At 38.7% G+C, this 12,921-nt stretch overlaps 1 protein-coding gene across 2 annotated transcripts in view; it reads right to left on the reverse strand.

Moving 5' to 3' along the window:
* Positions 1 to 12,206, reverse strand: part of PPP2R5E (protein phosphatase 2 regulatory subunit B'epsilon) — a 158,533-nt gene extending 146,327 nt beyond the window's left edge. Inside the window, exons 1-2 of one of the 2 annotated variants that reach the window (XM_004010710.5) lie at positions 11,612 to 12,206; positions 9,266 to 9,426 (exon numbers count right to left, since the gene is read on the reverse strand). In XM_004010710.5, the coding sequence (XP_004010759.1) occupies positions 9,266 to 9,422 (157 nt within the window). In that variant the 5' untranslated portion in view covers positions 9,423 to 9,426; positions 11,612 to 12,206. Of the gene's footprint in view, positions 1 to 9,265; positions 9,430 to 11,611 lie in introns of both variants that reach the window. The other variant, XM_012181791.4, reaches the window with a different exon arrangement.
* Between the last annotated feature and the right edge of the window lie 715 nt (positions 12,207 to 12,921).

Here is a 12,921-nt window from a genome sequence, read left to right on the forward strand (position 1 = left end):
GGCCTTGGCTTTGAAACCAGATGGGCTTGGGGCCCCAACTCGGGCTCTCTCTACCCTCTGCCAAAGGCAAACATCCCATGCTCTTTGTGTTGTTGCGGAGCATCAATGCAACACCATGTGGTACGTCGCCCGACATAGGGCAGAACCAAGAGAGAGTGCTTCTCTTCTGCTTCACTAGTTACTAAATTATTTCTTCACCAGCAAAGATAACCTGAGCTTCTCCACCCAACTTCTTCCTGGTCTAAAACTGTTCCAGAGAAAATGCTGTTTTACAGGCACTCTCAATTTCACCAATGGTAGTTACATTCATTCATCTTAATTTTTCAAAAGACACTGATCAAAACTTTTCCAACCAACCACACTGGAGTCACGTAGCAACTTCTACCTTCAAACATCTTTTAAAATTCTGTTTGATACCAAAAAGAATTAAAAATCAGAAGACACAGGCAGGAGAAATCTCTTGACATGAGATCTCCCTTCTATAGAAAGGGGTCATATGACAAATTCTCTCTCTGCTCTAAGCAAATGGACACCCACTACCCAAGGCAATGGTTGCTAGCTAGCCTTTGGGAGAAACTCCTTTTGAGAATCTGATGAACACTCTAAACCCTATGCCCAGAAAAATGTCAATCTGCACAGAGACACAAAATACTGCCTGGAATTTCACGAGGGTTAAATTCACAAGCCCTGTGAAACCTACCCATCAACAGCAAAGAGCCCTCAACAAGAAACCATCTACAATATTCAAACTGGCAAAATCGTCCATTTAGATTTTGTTTCTTTAAGGTGCAATAAACTCAAAAACCTCAAGAAGATAAAGAAAGAAGTGTTCACATTCAACTCTCCACATCTGGGTTCAGTGTCAACTCTTTCTGGCTCAAAACAAAATGCTATAAATTTAACAAGGCTCAAAACCTAAAAAGAAGGTTCTCTCTTTAAAGCAAAACATCAAAATAAAGAGATACCAAGGCCAGTGAATGTGCTGGGAGGGTGGGCAAGGGAAAAGGAGGTTAAAAAATGAAGTATTAAGAACATCTACACATTATATTTTTCAGAATCATCCTTTTTAATTTTCTATGTCTGTGTATGTTCTTAACATGCATTATATATTTACATAATAGCACATGTATATATATATAATATATAAACAGAAATACATGTTATTTTTACTGACAGGAGTAAGCGATCACAAAAAAAGTTTGTAAATCCTGTCCTACTAGACAGCTTCCAAAATTAGTTTACCTAACAATAGTTTCTCCTGGGTAACTCTCCACAAATGGAATTTCCCTTGAAAATAATCACATTAGCCATCTTCTTTACTCCTGAAATGAGAAGTTGGTTTCAAACTGACAACAATAATGCTGAGATTGTTCCACAAGAACCAGTTCCCTCTTTTGCTTTTAAAGTCTAATTCTCATAGCTCCACTCACTCCATATCTTTCTACCTAAGTGGAAATAATCCATGTAATGAATTAAATAAAAAATCAACTGAATACACTGGTAAGCATTTTCCACTACGCAGTTCTTACCATAATTGTGATAGTTAATACTCTTCAATTCCTACAATGTCCCCAGCACTGAGCAAAATGTTTTACCTGCCTGATGGTACTTAATCTGACTCTCTTAGGTGGGTTCTAATACACTCCCAGTTTTGAAGATATAAAGCCAATGCTCAGAAGTCACATGGCTGTGAAGGACCTGGAATTCAAACCTACGTGTGTGTGACCCCAGAGACCATTCTTACCTCAGGGAGGGTAACTGCCTCCCTCAAGTAACATATGTTAGGTATATACTTTTATATATTAGGTAACAATAATAATATACAGTTAACATATGCAAAAGTTCTTTATGCATAATTGTACTATAAAATAAAAATAAGATCCCTGGGTTTTTAAATAAAATGTTACAATACCAAAAGTAGAAAAGTATTTTTAAGTGGTAAAAGAGAATGTCATTGGCAAACAAATCAAAGAATTACTTTAGTTAGCCTTTATGGAATATGGGGAAACTTTACTGTTCTTTTTCAAGTACTACAAAATCTAATTAATATTAAGAGTTAACATTATTATAAAATGAAAGTTTTAAAGATGAGAAAATTTGACCATAAAACACTGCTCTGAAAGTCCATTATAAATCAGATATTCTCTCAAACTATATTAAGAAAGAACATCTGATGATCTGATCAGCTCACAATTCAGTCCCCAAACTCCAGCAGAAAAAAGAAATTGCATTGTATTTAATATCTTAACTTGTGCAAAATCAAAGTGATGAATCCCCTAAGTAAAAGGAATGACTCTTAGTCTACCTTACATATAATCCACTCTATTCTCTCTCCACAAGATACCACTTCTGTTTTTAACCTGAAACACGCAGAATTACACAGAACATAAACCCATTCTCAGCATTTTAAGAGAACACTTAGCAATTTGATCCTTTAAAACTGAAAAATCTTCATTAAACAAGTTTACTATTTTGTGTAAATTACTAGTTAAAATCTGCATGGCCTGGATTTGAGGCAAAGAATTTTAATATTTAGAAAGGAAAAACAAATGTCTATACTGCTATTACTAATAATCTCAATGTTGTGATCTAACAATGTTCATTCATTTGCTAACAAATGCTTACTGAATACCAACTATGTATGAGGCAAACTGATCTAGGCCGTAGAGATAAGCGAAACAAGGTATTCACACTAAAGATTACATTCTAATGGGGGATGAGAAACAGATAACATACAAGTGAACAAAGATAAAATAATTTCAGGTTATAAATATGATGCTAAAAAACAATAAAATGATATAAATGTCAAAGATTATTTTTTAAAGTGATGCAGGATGGTCCGTAAGAAGGTCCCATTTGAGCTGAAATTTGAAGAATGATACAAAGAGAAGAAAGTTCTAAGTAGAAAAGGACCACCTCACCTTATGAGAGGTTTTATTTCACAATTTAATTTATTTTTATTTCTTGGATGGGTTATATCCTGGAGAGAGCCACTTTATGATGAATTCTGTTTAAAGCTTACAATATTTACTGATAAGTATCCAATGCATCTGTGCACACACAAAGCTAATCTGATACACAGGAAAAACAGTAATAATAATAACAATTTCCCAATCTTTTAGTGTAAGCCAGAAGTTCTTACCTCTGGGGAAAGAGCAGTAATGATTACTGAATCTTTTGAGAATCTGATGAAAGCAATGAACTCTGTCCTCAAAAAAAAAAAAAAAAAAAAATGCACATACACAGAAACTTTACATAAAATTTTAGGAGGTTCTTAGAACCTTGAATCCCGTCTATAACACATACACCCTATCCCCAAACAGAAATCCATGAACCCTAGGTTAAGAATTAAGCAGTAATTATCATATTCAGATAGGATGAATATGAATGCAAGCTGCCACTCTACTTTTAAATCATTCACAAATCAGGAATGCTTACTCTCAATTTATATTGGCCCACGTAAGACTCTGTACAGGAATTTTCTCTATTCTACAGAAACAGACTATTAGGATAGATATAGACATAGTTAGCTATATATAGATATACAGATATACATATATGCATATATATACAGAGAGAGAGATTAATACATATATGTATAAAGAAAGATAGATAAATTCCCACCTAAAAGTGAATGAAATACCTCTTCACTACAACTACTGTAATCTTTCACACATGGTAACAGTGTAATTTGAGATTTGGTTTTGTGCAAAATCTTATAATTTCTTCTCCCAAAGAAAAATATTACCACATTGCTTCAAAGGCTGCAAAGCTGAACATAACACCTATTAACTTACAGATGTTCTCTGGTTCAAAAGCAAAGCTTATGATTATTTTTTTAAAACCATTCACACATAACATACACATACACTACAATTTAGTTGCCTAAGGAATATATATCAATCACAAATTATAAAACAGACTCACAGACATAGAAGAAAAACTCATGGTTACCAAAGGGGGAAAAGGGAGGGGGGTAATAAATTAGAGGAGTTTGGGGTTAGCAGATTTAAACTACTATAAAACAAGGAAATAACAAGGCCCTACAGGGAATTATATTTAATATCTTGTAATAAATCATAATGGAAAAGAAAATAAAGAATATACATCACTAATCTAAGGTACAAACTAGATCACTAGATCAATGGTTCTTAACCTTTTTTGATTCCAATACCCCTTCAAGAATTTGAAAAATGCTATACAATCCTCCCATTTTAAAAAAATGGACATATGCATATAAAATGTGCATATAATTTCAGTCTGTTCAGTGCATTTCAAATTAAATCAAGGGTTTAAAAAAGCCTATGCCTACAATACAAGTATATTATGGCTGCCTGTTTCTGGGAAGGGGAACTAATTAGGAAAACCAACTTGGAAGGAAGATTTTTCATTACATATCCTTTTGTATTTTTCAAAATTTGAACCATATAACTCTACTATCTACTCAAAACACTAGTAAGTTAAAAAATAAAAAAGCATTACACTCAAATATGTGGCAGGATACCAATGCAGAAGGTAAAAAAATCTTCAGATAAAGATATTTAAAATAACTAGTCTACTAAAGTCAACATATTTGCACACTGTTTCTTCACATTTGGGGATTGAAAGAGGTTCATGACCACAAAACTATGCTCTTGTTTCCTAATTTTCAGAGACATTTCCAGTTTCAACTTTTTGCTATGAAAATATAAAAGGTCAAATAATAATTTCACATTATTCATATCTAACTTCTGAAATCTCAGTTAAGTGACAATAGTTAGTAATGCATTGGATGTGGTATTGCCATATCTCTTGATTTTTATTGTCATTCCCATTTGATAGATATGGAAACCAAGCTTTCTGAAATTAACTCACTTGCCCTGGGCAACAAAGCTAGAAGTTAGCTAGAACTCCTGCAGGAAACAAAGCCTATGTACCTCCTCCCATGCAACATTGTAGCATAACCTCCACAGAGGAAGGTGAACACTAAAATCAAGGACCCTATTTCTTAGGCAATCATTCTCATCATAAATACAGTTTAGAGCCCTAGACCATTATAAAAACTGGGAATTCTATCTGCATTTTCCTATATACTACACAAACCAGATACAAATGAAAGAGAGGAATTAGCCCATCTAACAATTTCAAAAGCACAAAAACTAATTTTAACTTGAAATTATTTAAGTCCTTACAAACTGTCACCCTATAAAATAAAAATGTATGCTGAATCATAAGCTTAAAGTTAAAAAAAAAAAAATCAGAGAATGAGTGTCACAGAAATGTTACCCATCTAAAGGTTTCAATATCAAGAGGCAAAGAGTTTCTTTCTGCTGAATAGCACCTCCAGGCATCAAAGTTTTTGGAATGTTTGATACCAACTGTTCAAACTATAAGCAAAATGCCTCAGACATGTATGATGAATTGTAAGCCTAGCAACAATGATGCCACTTTCATTATAATCAAATTTTCAAAAAGGTGGTAGTTTTCAAAAACATTTCCCTCGAATCTAAATTTATATAATCGTTTAAAGTTAAAAAGAGAAGGAAATAAGGAGTGGGTGGAGAACATAAACCACTTAACCAGATAATAACTCCTAGCAGTTATTATTGCAATTATTATTCATGGGTGTGTGTGTATCTGCCTAAGTGTTTATCTCGTCCTAGGTACCTGTCAAAGTCTGCATCATGTCCTGCTGTGCAGGTACCCAGAAAGCATCAAAGTCTTTACTTTCTTATGAGGCTCATAAGGCACTCAACCGCTACTGAATTTCCCTTACCAGGAAAATGAGGAAAAGTCCTTCAAGCTTAAAAACTTTAGAACCTTCTGAAAATACTTTCAGAAGTACTTCATGGAGAAAATTCAGATGTCTATATGTCAAGGTCTATCCTGCAATTTCACAATTGCAGGAAAAGCCAGGTCACTCTAATATATTAACACAGACAATTACGTGCTGGTGCTGCTTTCTGCAGAAAATAAAATCACTGATACAAATTTCAAAACCCCACCTACTGGAAAAAGAGCAAAAGAGATGAAAGTTTCCTTTCACTTTTTTACAGTTCTGCAAATAAAGAGACTTTTAAAATGCTAGGCAATAATGGTAGTGTTACTTATGAAGTGAAGTGAAGTCGCTCAGTTGTGTCCAACTCTCTGCGACCCCATGGACTGCAGCCTACCAGGCTCCTCTGTCCATGGGATTTTCCAGGCAATAGTCCTGGAGTGGATTGCCATTTCCTTCTCCAGGGGATCTTCCCAACCCAGGGATCGAACCCGGGTCTCCCGCATTGTAGACAGACGCTTTACCGTCTGAGCCAAGTCACTCAAATACTATGATGTCTATAATAAACGTTTTTATAGGGCAAACACACAAAATAAGTGATCATTAATGAATACCTAATTTTTGAGCTTTCAAAAATTATGTTAAAAATGTTTCATAATTACGGTGTTTATACAATTTCCATTTTCAAATTCCCCTAAAATTAAAGACCTTAAAGACATGTTTTTACTTTATTCTTTAAAGCAACCCCCAAAATTCAACTGTACTTTATATTACACCCCCAAATAAAATTAACTCAAGCCTTCCAAGTCAGTCAAAACAATTCTATAGAAAATTAAATCAGTAGCTAGCCTTTGGCATGCATATATAATTTATTCTGGTTTTTCCTAAGGAAATGGTAAAAAAAGAAAAGAAATTCATCTTACATTTTCATTATGTTCATAAACCACTTCCTAAAGTTGTAAGAAGCCACACAAACAAAAGTTAATCCATTGTAAGAACAACAAATGTCATTCAACAAACTCTCTACATTCACTATAATCACCAAGAACATACACACATTTCTAAAATCTGTAAATGACTGTTACTTCTTTGTTATTCTACAGCTGTGGAAATCTATCTTACGGAATGCTTCCTAAATATCTTCCCAAAACGTGCTTATTACACAAGAATCACTTTTAGTCTTTCTGCAATTAAGCTTGCAGGTGTATCTAGTATTATATGATCTTGTTGCTCTCCAATGCTCCTATGCTGGGAAAATACATAAGTTCACAAAAATCACATTTTTGGAGAGTAGAAATCTTGGAAATTTTTCAGTACTATTGGACTACGTTTAAAACATGAGAAAAAGAAATACAAATAGCCAATAAACACATGAAAAGATGCTCAGTGTCACTGATCATTAGGGAAATAAAAACCACAATAACTACCACTTTATGCACATTATGACTGCTATTATCAAAAAAAGAAAAGAGTAAGTGTGAGAATGTGTAGAAATTGGAAGAAGCCTTGGGCACTGCTGGTAGGAATGTAAAATGGTGCAGCTGCTGTGGAAAACAGCATGGCAATTACTCAAAAAATTAAACATATGACCTAGTAGTTCCACTTCTGGGTATATACCCAAAAGAAGTGAAAACAGGGACTCAAACAGATATTTATACACCCATGTTCATAGCAGCATTATTCTCAATAACCAAAAGGTGGAAAAACGTAAGTTTTGTGTGCATGAGTGAGTGTGTGTGTGTGTGTATGTGTGATGGAATATTAATCAGCCTTAAAAGGAAAGAACTTCTGACACATGCTACAACATGGATGAATCTTCAGGACATTACACTAAGCGAGATACGCCAACCACAAGAGAGACAAATATTGTAGGATTCCACTTACACAAGATACCTAAAGTATTCAGATTCACAGACAGAAAGTAGAATGAGGGCTGCAAAGAGGTTAGGGGCAGAGGTAATGGGGAGGCAGTATTTATTTAATGGACACAGGATTTCAGTTGGGGAAAGATGAACAAGTCCTGGAGATGAGAGATGGGGATGGATGCCTTCACAACGCAAAGGTAAATGCCATACCTAATGCATACTTAAAAACAGGTAAGATGACCAACATTATGTTATATATATTTTACCACATTTTTTTAAATAAGGTAAGAAACAACAAAGTGTTGAAACATGAGCCAAATCTGCCTCATGCATGCCTCTGTCACTACTCACAAGACCCAACATCATGGCTCTGAGTGGTCAGTTAAATTCCAATTTAAATGTTTACCATGGACCCCAAGAAATTAATACAACAAAGTTGAAATCTGTTCTAAGAAAGTTTAAACTGCTTCCTCAGAATAAAGTTCTTTGCAAGACAGAGATGATAGTAGTTATCACCTGTCCATTTCAGAGTAAATAAATTAGTAAAGAACCCAAATATACCTCCCAACTTTGTAGTTCAAGCATGGCTACTTTTATCCCTAGCAAGTTTTTCTTTCATTTTTCTTTCAAAGTCTTATAAAGACTATTCTCATGTTTACCAGCAAAATCTTTAGTCAAAAATTCTCTCCACCAAACTCATATGAGCTCATCTTCATTAACTATAGATATATCATCTCTACAGTAATCAATATTCATTTCATGTCCACCAACTTCAAGTTTACACTGGGAAAAACATAAGCATAAATTCCTATGGGAAAAACAGAAGCTTGAAATATCCTCCGCTACATTTTCTAGTCCCACTCCAGCTTTTCTTTTTCTTTTTTTTTTTCAGCTTTTCTTATGATACCTTTCTTATAATACCTTTGTAACAATTTCACAAATCATTATAGAAATAAATGTGCACTAACTAGCAACCAAGTTTTTTATTTCCTTTGAGCTTAAAGGAAACCAAGTTTTTAAATTTCCTTTGAGAATAAAGTCTAATTTAGAAAAAAAACAGTTCTCATAAGAACTTATCCATAATTAATTCCACAAACAAGAATGATCATCAAATCCATTTCCTGTTTGTACTATCTGAAAACAAGAATGCGGGTAATCAATTACTGACCATTTTTTCTCAATTTGAAAAAAAGAATTATTTCAAGTATCATTTTCTATATATAAGTTAATGGTACCATATCCTCTACTACTTCCTGTGATTAAGATTGTACAATTTATAGGTGTCATTGCATACAATGTATACATCTAAATCTCAACAGAAGAAAAAAAGAAAAACACAGACCCAGACACCTTAAAGTTTCTGTGGCGTTTAGTTTTTCTATTTATCAGTGTTAGAGATACTCCTGATAATAAGTTTTTTTTCATCTGTCCATGGCTATTTAGGTTCAACTGAGCCCTCTAAAAGGGGGAGTGGGTATACCTGGTCACAGACCAGTAACTTGTCTAAAACATGTCTGAAAAGTCTCCCATTCCTTCAACTTGCAACAAAGAATTTTAACAAATATGGAACTTACAAAAAGAAAATTATATACAGATATAAAAAGATCAATTGAAAAGGAATCCATCACCTGGTCATGAGCCTTACCTTTTAGCAGCGGCAGAGGTGTTAACTCAATAGGCTTGCCTTGAGACCTAAACTGTGAGGAACTTTGCGACCTCTTCTGTCTGGCTTTTCTGACGGACTTCCGAGAAAATCCGTCTACTTTATCCACTGATGGAGGAGTAGTTGGTGCTGAGGACATATCCCTACTGAAGAGAAAGAAGTATCATCCACATACCCCCAAGGTGGAAGCAAACAAGTGAGTTACACAAATTCTAAAACTCCCACACACTTTTTTTTAAAATGAGAATATGGGGGGGAAAAAAGCAAAATCAATTAACAGTTCTATATTCAATGGGAAAACAGAAAAACTTGGTGGAAAATAGAATATAAGTACTATATAAACAATATTGTAATGCTAATGCCTTGTGCTGCTTCTACAATATGCGGTAAAGATGTTCATTTATACCTGAAAAAACTCTAAGCCATGTACTCATTTTTTAACTGCACAGCTCTTCTCATCTTGAGATCCTAAATTAATTTTGGAGCTATTCTGCAACTGGAAAACTTCCATCGATACATTTTCCCAAGATATTTAATATTATGAATGGGCTCTGGAGTTGAAATCCTTATGGTACTTCAAGAATCTACACCAATGGATCACAGCAAGGTGAAATTTACAATTTCTGAACTAACAAGGCATGACTTTTTAATGCAATGTCCTAGCTAAGATAAACGACACCATACCACCAATGAAGACAGGCTAGATTACTTTAAACAGAACACATAAAGGGCATAATTAAAATCATTTCAAAGAAGTCTTTTTGAAAGAAGCCATCTGATGTTACTAAAGCTTAAAAACTATGATGAAATCATGCACCAAAATTGACCTAAGAACCTAAATTCACAGCCTACTTAGACAACAAAGTTGAGTTCCCTTGAAGTTCATCATCAAATATTAATTTTCATTCCATCAAACTAATGGAACAGAACAGTTCCTTGAGATTTTCTTTAACCTTCTCAAATTATATAAAATGAAGGCTATTTCCTAAAAGTAACAAGCATTAAGCTCAGTTTCATTCACCAATTTAAACAGATGCCCTCATTTCCATGGCACAGAAGCTCCACCATGCCCCATGTAAAATAAATGGCAGTCTTTAATAGAAATAAGGCACATAGTGGAAATGCTGAAATGCAATCACTCACCTGGCATCCCTACATAACATGAGTGGTTTTTAACCTCTAAATAAAAGAGTAAGGGAGTTTCTTTCTGAACGTGTGAGAATAAAAAGTTACCTGGATTAGCAGAATTCTGACAGAGCAAAAATAACAAAAACAGAAATCAAGAACAAACAAGACCTTATAGTGCTGAGGTTTGGGATGCTGAAGTCCGTTTGGCTCTTTTTAAAAAAAAGTTTTTTAGCAATCTACCTAATTTAGCCTCAAATACAATGTGATAGATAATTGCCAAGCATGAATGACTGCAGAAGATCACTTAAAAATTCATAATGAGTGCATCTACAAGAAGCTCCACATCACGTTTGTATGTTGCAAATTTAGGGGCAGCTTTCTTTTCCAATCTGGTATGAGTTATTTAGATTACATGTAACCCTCACAACACAAAATTTCCGTAAATCCTGTTCCTCCATCACTCGTTTTGTCTCCCCTTTATTCTTCACGTCTCATAGAGATGTTACTGGTAGCAAAAAAAAAAAAAATTTTTTTTTTTTAATCACTTGACCCTTATGCCCGCGGCCCAGGATAAACGTCAAGGATCTCAACCCTAAAGCGCTGCAGAACTGAACGTGTTTTGCAGCGGGTCGGTGCAAAGCCCGGGGAAACAGGTTTCGCCCCGAACTAGAGCGCCCAAGCTTTATCATCCTCTGAGCAGCAGGCACAGGGCATTTCCACGGCTCAGGATAATCCAAAGAGGGTGCTGGGGTGGAGAAGAAAGACAGACAAGGGGTTGGTCTGTAGGGATGCTCACACACTCCCTTTGCTCCCACCCACCCCATCCCCCCACTACCCGAAGCCCTGGAGAAGCTAAGCTGCTACAGAATCCTTCTCACTACACCAATCCCCCTTTCCTCCCCCCTCCGCCTCCATCAGTGGATAAAGGGGGACAAGAATACGCCTCCAGTGCCGGAAGGTGGAGAAAAAGGGGGGGAGGGGGCAAACAGAACGAGAGACAACATCAGAAGCAATTGCAGGTAAATCAGACAAGTGGGACCGACGCTCCCTCTCCCGCGCCTCATCCCACCGCACCCCTCGCCAGCTCGGGCCAGGCCTTTCCCGAGGCCGGTGCCCTGCGGGTTCTCCAGGAGGACGGGGAAGAGGCAAGCAAGGAGGAAAGGAAGCGGACAAGCCGCGAGGCTGGAGGGACGAAGTTACCTTGAAGCTTCTGGAGAAGAATCCAAAGATGATCTGTGGTTTCGGAGGGGCGGGAGACTGGAGAGAGGGCCGCAGCGGGGGCGGGTGGCGGGACAGGGACGTGCAGGGGGAGGTCCGGACAGCGGCAGGGAGCCCGGGGCGACGGCTGTCCGGCGCGGCGTCCCTCCGGTTCCGCGGCGGCGGCGCCTCTAGGCCTCACAGCCGGACCTGAACCTCAGCGCTCCCGCGGCGGCAGGGGCCTCACGATCCTCCCCCGCGGGCCCGTCCCATCAAATCGGCACCGACCCGTTGCGGCTCCGCCGGTGGCTCCTCGCTCACATTCCCGGCGGGCGGCGCCTCTGCTCGTTGCCTCGGACCCGGCGGCAGAAGCGACGACGAGGGGAGGGGGGAAGGGAGGGAGGAAGACTGAAGCCGCAGCAGCAGCAGGAGAAGGAAGGAGAAAGAGGAGGAGTCGCTGGGGCTGGAGCCGCTGCTGCCAGAGCCTCAGTTTGATACCCGCGGTGGGTCCCCGTCAATGCCCCTTTCTCTCTCCTATTGTCAATATCACCGGGCGGCTGAGTCCATGGCACACGCGCAACCGAACCTTCTCGCCAGCAGCGCCCGCCTCCGGCGCCCACTCACTGGAAACTTCAAACGGGAAGCAAAGCTTCATTGGTCGGCGTGCGCCTTCACTCCCCTGTCAGCATGTTCGGCTGAGAGCCGATCGCGGATTGGCGGCGGGGGGGGGGGGGGGGGAAACAGGAGGGTGGGAAGAGAGGAGACCAAGGATTGGACTACGGCGAGAAGAACCCGGATGCAGCCGCGTTCTCAGGCCGCGCTGCCGCCGCTTCCGCCAAACCGTAGGGTAGGCCGATGAAAAGAGCTGCTGCAGCGAATAGGCCTAACTGGAGCTGCTAAAGCTCGGGAGGTGTGCAGCGGACATAAATACGAAGGGTTTCTGTGCAGTGCGGAACCTCTGGGCGGCGGTCGTCTGCAACTTGAGGATTCCGAGGGCAAGGGTCGGGTAATCCCCGGCCCTCGATTCCTCCCCTTTCAGCCGTGAGACTGACCCTCGCGACGGGAACGAGCGCCGCTGCTCCTGTAAATGGGCCCTTCGCGGCTCGCGGCCGTAAACCCCCAGCAGTCGCTCTCCGCTCCACCTTGTGGGAGGCCTGGCACCGAAATCCGAACCCCTGGGACCCGGCCAAGGGTTGGATATCGCTTCGAGTTCTCTCTCGTCCTCGTCTCCTTTTTCCTGAACCTCTATTTTGAATGTCAGCTCCCTGGAGCTGCTGCAAGCCTGGTTGGGGCCAGGTCGGTGTGGCGGGCGC

The sequence above is a fragment of the Ovis aries genome, chromosome 7 (assembly GCF_016772045.2).
Source record: "Ovis aries strain OAR_USU_Benz2616 breed Rambouillet chromosome 7, ARS-UI_Ramb_v3.0, whole genome shotgun sequence".
Lineage (NCBI taxonomy): Eukaryota > Metazoa > Chordata > Mammalia > Artiodactyla > Bovidae > Ovis > Ovis aries.